This window comes from Anarhichas minor, unplaced genomic scaffold (assembly GCF_050575085.1).
Source record: "Anarhichas minor isolate MPS153535 unplaced genomic scaffold, ASM5057508v1 ptg000042l, whole genome shotgun sequence".
Classification (NCBI taxonomy): domain Eukaryota; kingdom Metazoa; phylum Chordata; class Actinopteri; order Perciformes; family Anarhichadidae; genus Anarhichas; species Anarhichas minor.
The window spans coordinates 12910905-12924343 of NW_027466488.1; the positions used below are offsets into that span (position 1 = coordinate 12910905).

Below are 13439 nucleotides of genomic sequence, written 5' to 3' on the forward strand. Positions count from 1 at the left end.
GGGAAAACCTTACCTCCCGCTATGTCGTTCCCCATGATGAACTCGACACCATCCACCGGAAAACCTGAGCGGACGGCCACCGGGAAGAAACCACTTATCAACTTGGTCCTCACATAGACCCGGTGGAGAGGTGCTGGAATGAAGCCCATCCCTATTCCTCTCACCACTGTACTCACATCACAAGCAGACTTGCCACTAAAAGGCAGAGCACTGGCAAGTATAAAAGACTGCGATCCACCAGTGTCGCGTAGCACCGTCACTGGGCGCTGGTCCTCTGCCTCTCCTGTGAGCGACACCAATCCTTCTAAAATAAAGGGCTTAAAACACTCATCAGGCCCTCTTAGAGCGGCAACCTGGCCAACGGGAGTCACCGTCTTCACTAACCCAACTCCCTTGGGCTGTTGTCTGGAAGCGGCCCCCTGCTGCTTCCGTCTCCAGGCTGCACAGTCTACTACCAAGTGACCAGGGTCATGACAGAAAAAACACTGTTTCTCACCCTTAGGGCCCGGCCGAGAAACTTTTCTGCGGGATGCATATGCGCCACCATTTTCCGGCGGATACTCCCCCTGCTGAGCATCTCGCCTCGAAAACACATTCCTATGCGTAAGAGCGAACTCGTCCGCCAGCGTAGCAGCCTGCTGCAGGGTGGCCACCTTCTGCTCGTTTAAATAAACTACCGTACGCTCAGACACACAGTTTTTAAACTCCTCCAACATCAGGAGCTCACACACCGAGGCTAGGTCATCAGCCTTACTGGCCTTACACCACCGGTCGAACAGAATCTTCTTCTCCCGCGCAAAGTCAGTAAAAGACTGGTTGTAAGCCTTCCGAAGGTTTCGGAACCGCTGTCTATAAGCCTCCGGCACCAACTCATAGGCCCGCAGAATAGCCCCTTTAACCCTCTCATAGACCAGGCTATCTTCTACCGACAAGGACGAGCAGGCTTCCTGAGCTTTTCCAACCAGCTTACATTGTAACAATATAGCCCACACGTCTCCTGACCAATGTAAGGCAGCAGCGATGCGCTCAAATGCACCAAAGTATGACTCCACCTCAGACTCACGAAATACAGGGACCAGCGAAATATTCTTGCTGACATCGAATGCAGGAGTAGAACCCGACGTTACCTGTATATCCGCAGAGGTGCGGACAGAACCAGACTGCAGTTCTAACTCACGCATCCTAACCGCTGTATCTGCCTCCAACCTACTGGATTTCCAACTCCCTCAGGAGCTCAAACTCTCTCTCGCTCTTCCCTCTCCTGTTCACGCTCTTCCTTCTCCAACTGAAGACGAGCGAGGCGCACTTTTAAGCGAGCGTCATCCCTAGACCCCGAAGCTGACCCCGAAAACAACGGATCAAATTGAGGCAATGTGTGCGGCTTCGCTTCCGCCCTACCGCTCTGCGCCGCCGGAGTGATCGGCTGCTCGGTTGCCTCCCACTCCGGAGATACCGCTGCCACTGCCGCGTCCGCTTCATCAGGAGCCTCCTCGGGTGCCGGTAACCGGAGAACACCCTGCATACATAAACTGTTAAACAGTACGGCTTTGAGCTCCCCCTTCGAAAGGGCACTCGACACAGAGACACTATAATGCGCTGCTACCTCCCGCAACTCACTCTTCGTACACTTCTCTAACTGAGTGAGAGAAGGATTCGCCACAAATGCCTCCATAATAAACTCTGCCATCCTCACAGTGACGCGAGGAATAAGTCACACAGCAGCCCTAGCTCACTGCTAGCAACGCCGCTAACGCTACAGCTGAGTTTAGCTCACAAGCTATCAACAGCTGACACGTACACACAAGTACTCACACAAGTGACCAACGGGATAAAATGTTGATACTGGATGCCACTCCCAACCAGTACACAGTGTTCACTGCCCTCTCAGCAAAAAAAAACCCCACCACAAACTTCCTCAGATCCTGCCTAACCAAACCTTTACCTGTCTATCTTCTGGAGCGTGCCGGGCTCGAGGCGACTTGAAAGGCAAACATCAGCGGCCGTAACCCTGAAACGCCTACCTCCACCAGGGACTGATCCCCACCCAGGATTACTCCGAAAATAAAAAAGGCAAAATAATAAACGAGTGCCCGCAGGAAAGACCGTTAAGCCCAGCTGGACACTCACCTGTCTATTCTGAGGAAGCTGCGTACAGTTTGCTTACAAGAGACAATATGACAGACAACCAGACATCAACACTTACCACGCCAGCACCTAACAAACAGACCATCAACAATTACCCAATCAGCTCTTCCAAATCCCGGACGAGCCCCCAACTGTTACGTTCCCCTTTTAGGCATCTAAGGGATGCGGGGAGTAACGGTGTTATTTTTACCCGGGGGAAGAGAGAGAGAGCACTGCGAAGGGTTTTAACAAAAGATCGTTTATTGGAGATAAGCCCGCGGCAAAACAAAACTACCCTCTGATAGTCAGAGGGCGACTCAAAGTGATAATCGCACCAACACGATGGCGACACCAGCCCACACGGCTGTACCGGAGAGATCCACGGAACCACTCTCTCGGCTTGGTTGAGGCTTCGGACCCGGACTGCGTGTAATCAGAGAGAGCACAACAACAACACGTGGCACGTAACACTGACATACCAAAAAACGTACCCCCCCCCCCCCCCCCCCCCACACACACACACTTTCTGCAGATACAACACCACTATAATACATATACTGGTCTGCTCTACATGTCAGTGGAAATGTTCTATTTTCTTAGTGTTATGTTAAGTTTGTGAAGTGTACTGTTGTGTGTATGTGTGCATAGGGCAGAGTGCTTACGTTACACCTTAATGAAACACACATCTCCTGCGCCACATGTGCATGACGCCTGTCTAACCATTGTTAGTCTATGGAGATGTAGGTGTAATGTCAGCAGTCAGATCGCAGAGGTCTTCTCAGGCGCTAGTGAGGCGTTTATGGTGATGGTGCTTAGTTTGAAACTTTTCAACGCTCACAATGCACATGCACACATTCAAATATATCCACAAACAAATATCCACCTTTGTGATCTCTTGTCATCTCTTGCTTATGTCATAGACAGTTATTCCACCAGACAGACGTGGTTAGAGACTGACTGGTGAACAGCAGTTAGTGGAGACCAAAGCAGAGGTTTGGTATGACCTCAATAATAAATGTATAATTGAATTCACACACTTCTGACAGTATAAACTCCATAAAAGTAGAATTAATGGCTGTTGTATTAATTTCAATAACTAATAAAAAGAATGCCTCATAAAATATAGTGCTGTGTGCTTATAAAAACACATTTTCCTGACATGGTGTGAGCTGAACATCTAAGTTAAAATGTTGAGCTCATAGTATTGATCAGCATGGTGTAACTAACAAAGTGTCGTATCGATTGATCTATAAATCTTTTAGTTTTTTGATTATGAACATTAGTTTTGTCTTTGTTGATGTTGATGACGAGATGTTATGACATTTCAAAATCAATATTTCAGGAGCTCACCGAAATCCCAGAGTACTGATGTGCTGGCTGCCCAGCCTGGAGAGGCTCTTCTTGGCCAAGTCCTCCAAGTTGTTGGAGCCCTCGTCATTGACCACCATGGCCAGTATGAGCCCCGCCTCCACACCATCCACATACATTGCAAGGCGACGACTCTCATCTTTACTACGGTATGTGTCAAACCTGTGGAAAGTAAGGGAGGGAAAAAGAGAAGAAAATCATTCTTGCGTCAATTCATCCTAAAACAAATGCATTTTGAAAACCACTCTGCATGTAAAACAGTCCTCGGTACTCTATCAACCTCCAACAGCTATGATGTCGTAATTCCCCTATCTTAAGAAATTCATCATTGGGTTCCTGCCAAGACCAGTGATATATGGGTCACAAATCCTCCCTTCTACTTGCACTAATTTACATTCTGAATAAATATGGAGATTGTAATAACAGAGCTGTACATTGCTGTAGAGGCAAGGGTTTCTCTGCACATTTCATCTAGCAAAAATATGCATCTGAATCAGGTGCTTCCCAGAACAAGGACAGCAAACACTCATCTGCAGCCTTTAACAACACAAACAGACCATGTTTGTGTGTGTTTAATTGAACGTGTTTCACATAAGATATAAAAAGGAATGAAAATGTTAAAAGGCAACAAAATGAATACAAATTGATTAAAGAAAAGAGTGTATTTACAGTGCAGTTTAGGCAACATATTTAATAATTGACATAAAAGTGAAAATCAATCAAAAAATTATAAAATAATATATTACTGTGTGGTGCACCACTATTAATTAGGGGAAAACCCTATAATTAAACTAGGCAAAATGTCCACATTGCGTTGTGGTAACTGTACACTTTGTGGTAGCACAAAATGCACTTAAGACAAAAAAAGACTAGTCCAGGTCCACAATGCAAATGTGCTTTACTTATATGAATATGATCAGATTTAGAAATAAAAGTATCATATTTATCAAAAGATAATCTGCACCATCTCATGTAGCTAATACACAGGGGTGAATACGCAAAGAATGGACCGCGGCCACTGGGAGCACCAGGAATTGAGCGTCAAAAGATATTAGGCTAATAATATTACAGCGCAAACACAAACATGGAGTTTTGCAGCTGAGTGCAATTATCCATATAAATGTGTGTGAGTGCAATGCGTCGGGGATGAGGGGTGAGAGATGCTTCCAAACCTCAGGGAAACATTTAAGCCCAGGATGTGGGAAAGGTGGGAGAGGGAAGAAATGATTTGTTTAATTGTTTATATAATAACCATGTTTGTTTTTTTCTTGTTTTTTTCGCATGTACTTTCGAAGATGACATGAGGGGAGCTTTATTTTTCATTGATTTATTATTTTTCATTGAGCGGAGACCCCTATATAAATGTGCTTCAGTTAGCACCAACTCTCTGAAGACACTAATAATTTCACTGTAACTGTGTCTGGCTCTTAGCACTGATCTTTGTGAATTACACTGTTTGCGTATTTGCATAGAAAGGGGCCGATTGTGTGCCAAATATCTGCATATTAGCTCATTTAAATACATGCAAATAGCACAGGAGCACTGAGACACTATTTGCTTGGCAGCACAGTTAGAGGGGTTTCCAAGGTTTATGGTTGCTTTGAGAATCATTTTTCTTTGAAAACCTTAACTCAGGCCGCCCACTCAGAGGCTTGGAGACTAAAGGAGCATTTCTGATAAAACTCCAAACACCTGTTTTTCTTTCTTTCTCTGATAAAAAAACATTAATAATAAATGTAAAGGAAAAAAATCAGGGAATGTGCCTGCATGAAATATAGAAGCTAAAATAACCACTAATGAGCACAGCAGCAAAACACCAAGAACACATAAGTTGAACAACCAATGACATTAGTAAAACACTATCTCACTTCAAAGCAATATTTGCTGTCTCTCCATTTATAATTATTGCTTAATTTTTCAGCAGTTGACTCAGTTTGCATATTAATTGTGTTGTGGTTTACTAAGTGCATTTGTAGCTGTCACCTTTAATCAGACAGAGTCTGGTGACAGTAAATTCGAGACTGGATGCAATCAAATGCCTTCATTCATCCTCTAAAAATTACAATCATGTATTTACCACAATAAAAGCTGTACATCAGTGTAGCTGACCTTCATTTGGAATAAAAAATGTGTTGAATAATTAAGCATGAAAGGACATTAAGAATGATATCAATTTCTCCATTTAATATCTGTGTGTGATACAAAGCCAGAGCCATTAGATGCACATTTGTTTCCTTCACTACAACCTTGGGGTTAGACAGCTTAGTAGATGTAAGCCAACACCCCATTTCTGCTCTAATTAAGAGTCTCATGATCGTTGAACAGCCGAGACGCAGCCTCTGCTTCGAGGGGACCCTTACCTGTCATCGTGCAGCACCTCTCCGGTCTTGGGGTCGATGACGTGGATAATGATGCCTCGGCTTCCCCAGCCTCTCTGGAACAGGTAGTTGTTTTGGTTGCTCTCTCCGGGGTGGAGGGTCTTGTTGAGGAACGTCCATGACAGCTTCTTTTCTCCGTGGATTTCTAGTGTCCCTCCTGTCCCCACACCGATGTACTTCCTCCCAAAGTAGCTGTGTTCATTATCACTGTCATCCAATCTGAGAACAGCATGGGAGAATTATGGACATTTTAATATGTATGTCTATCTACAAATGCCATTTGAGGAAAGTAAGTATGCTTCAGTCTTCCTGTTCATGACCTTAATGTTGAAATCACACGTCATCATATTTATGTCTTCAACAGGACTGAAAGTCTAGTCCAGTGGTTCTTAACCTTATTGGAGGTACTGAACCCTGCGAGCTTCATCAGTGCATTCACCGAACCCTTCGTAATTGGAAAAATAAAATATGATTTCTTCAAAACATAGGTATATATTTTATTAGTGCACAAAATGAACCATGCATCAGTTGCACACAAAATCACTGTGTGCAAAGAACAAAACCAACAAAACATGAATTTCACACAAAAACATAGCTCAATGAATGATTTGCGATCAGGTACGCAACTTCGTACGATGCTGTGAGGATCGGTTTGTCGACAAACAAAACATGAATTTCACACAAAAACATAACTCAGTGAATATTTACTGCAAATCAATGTGACTTTTGCTGTTGCCTTTCAGATACAAGTTCAGAAATGCGCGTCTTCACCTTGGCAAGTGCCACTCTCATATCATTTTCGCAGCAAAGTCTGTTCCTTTTCTTAGTTTTCATGTCCACCATCCTCGAAAAGGATTGCTCACAAAGATACGTTGTAACAAACGGTGTGAGTATCTCAAGGGCTTTCTTGGCAATACGAGGGTATGTGTCACGATCAGGCTTTGCCCTGTGTGTTCTGTGTCTTTGTTTCTTTCTGTAGCTCCTCACTCACCTAATCAGTTCATTCAGTGCACCTGCCAGTCACACTCACCTCATCAGCTCATTAGTCTCACCTGTTCACTCTGCCTAGTTCACTATTTAAATCCCTGTCTTTCACTCACTCACTGCCAGATCATTTTGTTTGTTTCCTACCTACCCGCCCGTTTTGCTCATCCTGTTCCCGGTTTCCCAGTCTGTCTGCCGGATTTTCCCCCTCGTCTTTTGTCTTGTCCTTGGATTAACTGTTTTTGTTTGTGAGCTATTAAATACCTTTTTTCCCCTACTCTGACTGTCTGCGCTTGAGTCCTCATCATGCCCCGTGACAGAATGATCTGGCCTACAATGGACTCAGCAGACCATGGGTTGGAGTGCCGTCTCCCTGAGTGGTATGAGCAGTTCATGGGAACCCGCCTGGCCTTTGGTGGGCCTCGGAGTGTCCAGAAGGCGAACCGCGACCTGATGGACTGCCAGCTCAACACTCGTAGGAGACAGAGAAAGAAGGGTCAGACTTCCATCCCCGCTGGGCCGCAGCGATCCCCCGCTCCCGCTGGGCCGCAGCGATTCCCCGCCCCCGCTGGGCCGCAGCGATTCCCCGCTCCCGCTGGGCCGCAGCTAACTCCAGCTCCCCGTGTCCTGTCGGCGGTCCGACCGACTCCACCTCCCCGTGTCCGGTCAGCGATCCAGCCGACTCCAGCTGTCGCCTCGGAGCAGCAGCTATCCCCAGTCCGGGCCGCCGCCGTCTCCGAACCGCAGCGACCTCCAGTCCGGGCCGCCGCCGTCTCCGAACCGCAGCGACCTCCAGTCCGGGCCGCCGCCGTCTCCGAACCGCAGCGACCTCCAGTCCGGGCCGCCGCCGTCTCCGGACCGCAGCGACCTCCAGTCCGGGCCGCCGCCGTCTCCGAACCGCAGCGACCTCCAGTCCGGGCCGCCGCCGTCTCCGAACCGCAGCGACCTCCAGTCCGGGCCGCCGCCGTCTCCGAACCGCAGCGACCTCCAGTCCGGGCCGCCGCCGTCTCCGAACCGCAGCGACCTCCAGTCCGGGCCGCCGCCGTCTCCGAACCGCAGCGACCTCCAGTCCGGGCCGCCGCCGTCTCCGAACCGCAGCGACCTCCAGTCCCGGCCGCCGCCGTCTCCGAACCGCAGCGACCTCCAGTCCCGGCCGCCGCCGAACTGCAGCGACCTCCAGTCCCGGCCGCCGCCGTCTCCGAACCGCAGCGACCTCCAGTCCCGGCCGCCGCCGTCTCCGGACCGCAGCGACCTCCAGTCCGGGCCGCCGCCGTCTCCGAACCGCAGCGACCTCCAGTCCGGGCCGCCGCCGTCTCCGAACCGCAGCGACCTCCAGTCCGGGCCGCCGCCGTCCCCGAACCGCAGCGACCTCCAGTCCGGGCCGCCGCCGTCCCCGAACCGCAGCGACCTCCAGTCCCGGCCGCCGCCGAACTGCAGCGACCTCCAGTCCCGGCCGCCGCCGAACCGCAGCGACCTCCAGTCTCGGCCGCCGCCGTCTCCGAACCGCAGCGACCTCCAGTCCCGGCCGCCGCCGTCTCCGAACCGCAGCGACCTCCAGTCCCGGCCGCCGCCGAACCGCAGCGACCTCCAGTCCCGGCCTCCGCCGTCTCCGAACCGCAGCGACCTCCAGTCCCGGCCGCTGCCGCCTCCGCGCTGCAACGACCTCCAGCCCTTTACCCCGCTGGGTCATCAGTCTATCCCCCTGAGCCCCAGTCTATGGACTCCGGTTGCCCGGAGCCTCATCTCCAGCCCCTGGAGACCTGTTCCCCGTCTGATCTCCAGCCCCTGGAGACCTGTTCCCCGTCTGATCTCCAGCCCCTGGAGACCTGTTCCCCGTCTGATCTCCAGCCCCTGGAGACCTGTTCCCCGTCTGATCTCCAGCCCCTGGAGACCTGTTCCCCGTCTGATCTCCAGCCCCTGGAGCCCTGTTCCCCGTCTGATCTCCAGCCCCTGGAGCCCTGTTCCCCGTCTGATCTCCAGCCCCTGGAGCCCTGTTCCCCGTCTGATCTCCAGCCCCTGGAGCCCTGTTCCCCGTCTGATCTCCAGCCCCTGGAGCCCTGTTCCCCGTCTGATCTCCAGCCCCTGGAGCCCTGTTCCCCGTCTGATCTCCAGCCCCTGGAGCCCTGTTCCCCGTCTGATCTCCAGCCCCTGGAGCCCTGTTCCCCGTCTGATCTCCAGCCCCTGGAGCCCTGTTCCCCGTCTGATCTCCAGCCCCTGGAGCCCTGTTCCCAGTCCGATCTCCAGCCCCTGGAGCCCTGTTCCCAGTCCGATCTCCAGCCCCTGGAGCCCTGTTCCCAGTCCGATCTCCAGTCTCTGGAGCCCTGTTCCCAGTCCGATCTCCAGTCTCTGGAGCCCAGTTCCCAGTCCGGTTCCCAGTCTCTCGAGTGCAGTTCCCCTCCTGGTTCCCAGTCTCTCGAGTGCAGTTCCCCTCCTGGTTCCCAGTCTCTCGAGTGCAGTTCCCCTCCTGGTTCCCAGTCTCTCGAGTGCAGTTCCCCTCCTGGTTCCCAGTCTCTCGAGTGCAGTTCCCCTCCTGGTTCCCAGTCTCTCGAGTGCAGTTCCCCTCCTGGTTCCCAGTCTCTCGAGTGCAGTTCCCCTCCTGGTTCCCAGTCTCTCGAGTGCAGTTCCCCTCCAGGTTCCCAGTCTCTCGAGTTCCGACCCCCGGACCCTCAGTCTCTCGAGTTCCGACCCCCGGACCCCCAGTCTCTCGAGTTCCGACCCCCGGACCCCCAGTCTCTCGAGTTCCGACCCCCGGACCCCCAGTCTCTCGAGTTCCGACCCCCGGACCCCCAGTCTCTCGAGTTCCGACCCCCGGACCCCCAGTCTCTCGAGTTCCGACCCCCGGACCCCCAGTCTCTCGAGTTCCGACCCCCGGACCCCCAGTCTCTCGAGTTCCGACCCCCGGACCCCCAGTCTCCAGAGTTCCGACCCCCGGACCCCCAGTCTCCAGAGTTCCGACCCCCGGACCCCCAGTCTCCAGAGTTCCGACCCCCGGACCCCCAGTCTCCAGAGTTCCGACCCCCGGACCCCCAGTCTCCAGAGTTCCGGACCCCCAGTCTCCAGAGTTCCGACCCCCGGACCCCCAGTCTCCAGAGTTCCGACCCCCGGACCCCCAGTCTCCAGAGTTCCGACCCCCGGACCCCCAGTCTCCAGAGCTCCGACCCCCGGACCCCCAGTCTCCAGAGCTCCGTCCTCCGGACCCTCTGTCTCCCCAGTCTGCCAGGCCGGCCATCCCTCCTCTGGACCCCCTCCACCCACCCGGTTGTGGACTCTGACTCTCGGCCTCGGAGGAGTGATAACCCTCCTCCGGGCCCCCACCGCCCTCCCTTGGAAGATGTTTTTGTTTTTTGTTTTTCTTTTGGACGTCTGGAATCCGTCCCTTGGAGGGGGGGTACTGTCACGATCAGGCTTTGCCCTGTGTGTTCTGTGTCTTTGTTTCTTTCTGTAGCTCCTCACTCACCTAATCAGTTCATTCAGTGCACCTGCCAGTCACACTCACCTCATCAGCTCATTAGTCTCACCTGTTCACTCTGCCTAGTTCACTATTTAAACCCCTGTCTTTCACTCACTCACAGATCATTTTGTTTGTTTCCTACCTACCCGCCCGTTTTGCTCATCCTGTTCCCGGTTTCCCAGTCTGTCTGCCGGATTTTCCCCCTCGTCTTTTGTCTTGTCCTTGGATTAACTGTTTTTGTTTGTGAGCTATTAAATACCTTTTTTCCCCTACTCTGACTGTCTGCGCTTGAGTCCTCATCATGCCCCGTGACAGTATGGTACGATTTGGTGACACCAAAACGTTGAGATCGATATTTTCCGTAGTCGCACAACTGCGTCTGAATGACGGCCGCTTCCAGCGTCATTCGCGCAGCCCGGTGGAAATTCGCGCCATTCGCAACCATTCGCGTCTGTGCATTGACTTTACATGTAAACTACCTCGCAGTGTGTGTCTGCCGAGGGGTTCGGCAGACACCGAGCGTCCCGTTCGGTGTGAACGCTGCATAAGTTTTAGCTTTCTCCGTGCTTTTTGGGCTACCCAAGCCACCGAACCGTTATGCTGCGTTCACACCGAACGGGGCGCTCGGTGTGAACGCACCTTAAGGAAAATAGACGGTCATTAATTTTTAAAGCGGCGGCTCACTTTACATTACATTACATTACAGTCATTTAGCAGACGCTTTTATCCAAAGCGACTTACAATAAGTGTATTCAACATCGGTTTTCGAGAGAACAACTAGTCACCAGAAGTAATAAGTGCATGTCCCTACCTCAAACAAGCATCTAAGAGCATAAACCAGAGCCAACGTACAGTGCAGAAACAAAGGAATGCAATAAGTGCCACAAGCTAATATAAAAACAATAAGTGCAATAAGCTAGTATGAATACAGTAGATGCTAGGTAAGTGCTAAGCGGAAGGGTAGGCCTTCTTGAAGAGGTGAGTTTTCAGCCTGCGCCGAAAGATGGGCAGCGACTCTGCCGTCCTGACGTCAGTGGGGAGTTCATTCCACCACTGTGGGGCCAGGACAGAAAACAGCCGCGACCGGGTCGATCGGCCGCAGGGACCTCTGAGCGACGGGGCAACCAGTCGCCCCGAGGTAGCAGAGCGAAGTGGTCGGGCCGGGGTGTAGGGCTTGACCATGGCCTGGAGATAGGAAGGAGCTGTTCCTTTCACTGCCCTGTAGGCTAGCACCAGAGTCTTAAACTGGATGCGGGCTCTTACAGGTAGCCAGTGTAGAGAACGGAGAAGGCAAGTTGTGTGGGAGAACTTGGGGCAATTGAACACCAGGCGAGCTGCAGCTTTCTGGACAAGCTCCAGAGGTCTGATGGCCAGCGCCGGGGCTCCGGCAAGTAGTGAGTTGCAGTAGTCCAGGCGGGAGATGACAAGAGCCTGGATTAGCACCTGCGCCGTCTCATCAGTGAGGAAGGGGCGAATCCTCCTGATGTTGTAGAGCAGGAATCTGCAGGAGCGTGTAACCGATGCAATGTTTGCTGAGAATGACAGTTGGTCATCCAGGGTCACACCCAGGTTTCTCGCAGTCTGAGTTGGCGTCACCACGGTATCATCAATGGTGATGGACAGGTCTCGGTGTGGGCAACCCTTCCCCGGGAGGAACAGTAGCTCGGTTTTGTCCAGGTTGAGCTTGAGGTGGTGTGGTGTGTCGTCATCCACTTCGAGATGTCAGCCAAGCACGCAGCGATGCGTGCCTCCACTTGAGTGTCCCCGGGGGGAAATGACAAGACCAGCTGGGTGTCATCGGCATAACAATGGTAGGAGAAGTCATGCGAGCGAATAACAGAACCCAGAGATGTTGTGTAGAGCGAGAAGAGAAGGGGGCCCAGGACTGAGCCTTGCGGAACCCCCGTAGTCAGTATGCGTGGTTCCGACACAGAGCCCCTCCATGACACCTGGTAGGATCGACCTGTCAGGTAGGATGCAAACAGGGAGAGTGCAGAGCCTGAAACGCCCATCCCCTCGAGGGTGGATAGGAGGATCTGGTGGTTAACAGTGTCAAACGCCGCAGACAGGTCCAGGAGAATCAGGACAGAGGAGAGAGAGTTAGATCTCGCTGCATGAAGCGACTCCGTCACCGCAAGGAGGGCTGTCTCAGTCGAGTGACCCACTTTGAACCCGGACTGGTGAGGGTCCAAGAGGTTGTTTTGGTGGAGATAGGAGGATAGTTGAGTAAAGACAGCACGTTCAAGTGTTTTGGAAAGAAAGGGTAGAAGAGACACCGGTCTGAAGTTCTTGACATCAGAGGGGTCAAGTGATGGTTTCTTCAGAAGGGGGGTGACTCTAGCAGTCTTGAAAGCCATAGGAAAGTATCCTGAAACAAGAGATGTGTTCATGAGGTGGGTGAGAAAAGGAAGGAGTTCAGTCGCAATAGACTGAAGAAGAGGGGAGGGGATCGGGTCAAGGGAGCACGTGGTGGGGCGGTTAGATGTAACAAGGTTGAGGACCTCGTTAGGGGAGAGGGGAGCAAGATAGGGTAAGATGGGGCATGGAGAGGGGAGGGAGAGCTGTGGGGGAAGAGCTGGAGATGGTAGAGAGGGAGAGGGTGGACAGGGGGGCTGAGAGAAGGAGGATCTGATATTGTTTACCTTCTTGTCAAAGAAGTTGGCGAAATCGTCAGGGAGAAGGGAGGACGTAGGAGGAGGGGGTGGGGGTTGGAGGAGTGAAGAGAAAGTTTCGAAGAGTTTTTTAGGATTGGAAGCAGAGGTTAGGATTTTGGAGCGAAAGAAAGCAGCTTTAGCAGTAGATAGAGTGATGGAAAAAGTGGAAAGAAGAGCTTGGAAGTTAAGAAGGTCCCCCGGGAGTTTGCCTTTTCTCCATTTACGCTCAGCCTCTCTTAGGCTCTGTCTGTCATTACGCACTGAGTCCGACAGCCACGGGGCAGGTGGCCGTGCAGGCCTGGAGGTGAAGGGACAGAGGTTGTCCAAAGAAGAGGAAAGGGTGGAGAGGAGAAGATCAGTAGCAATATCAGGGGATAGGAGAGAGAAGGCTTCAGGGTCAGGGAGAGCAGAGGTAACAGAAGATGAAAGATCAGCCGGGGAGAGGGAGCGGAGATGACTACGGGTAGAAACCATGTGGGT

At 51.9% G+C, this 13439-nt stretch overlaps 1 protein-coding gene across 1 annotated transcript in view; it reads right to left on the reverse strand.

Moving 5' to 3' along the window:
• The window catches only part of cemip (cell migration inducing hyaluronidase 1), a 119402-nt gene that overhangs the window by 89359 nt on the left and 16604 nt on the right, over positions 1 to 13439 (reverse strand). The window contains exons 5-6 of the mRNA XM_076109780.1: positions 5853 to 6089; positions 3475 to 3654 (exon numbers count right to left, since the gene is read on the reverse strand). Coding sequence (XP_075965895.1) covers positions 3475 to 3654; positions 5853 to 6089 — 417 coding nt within the window. The remainder of the gene's footprint in view (positions 1 to 3474; positions 3655 to 5852; positions 6090 to 13439) is intronic.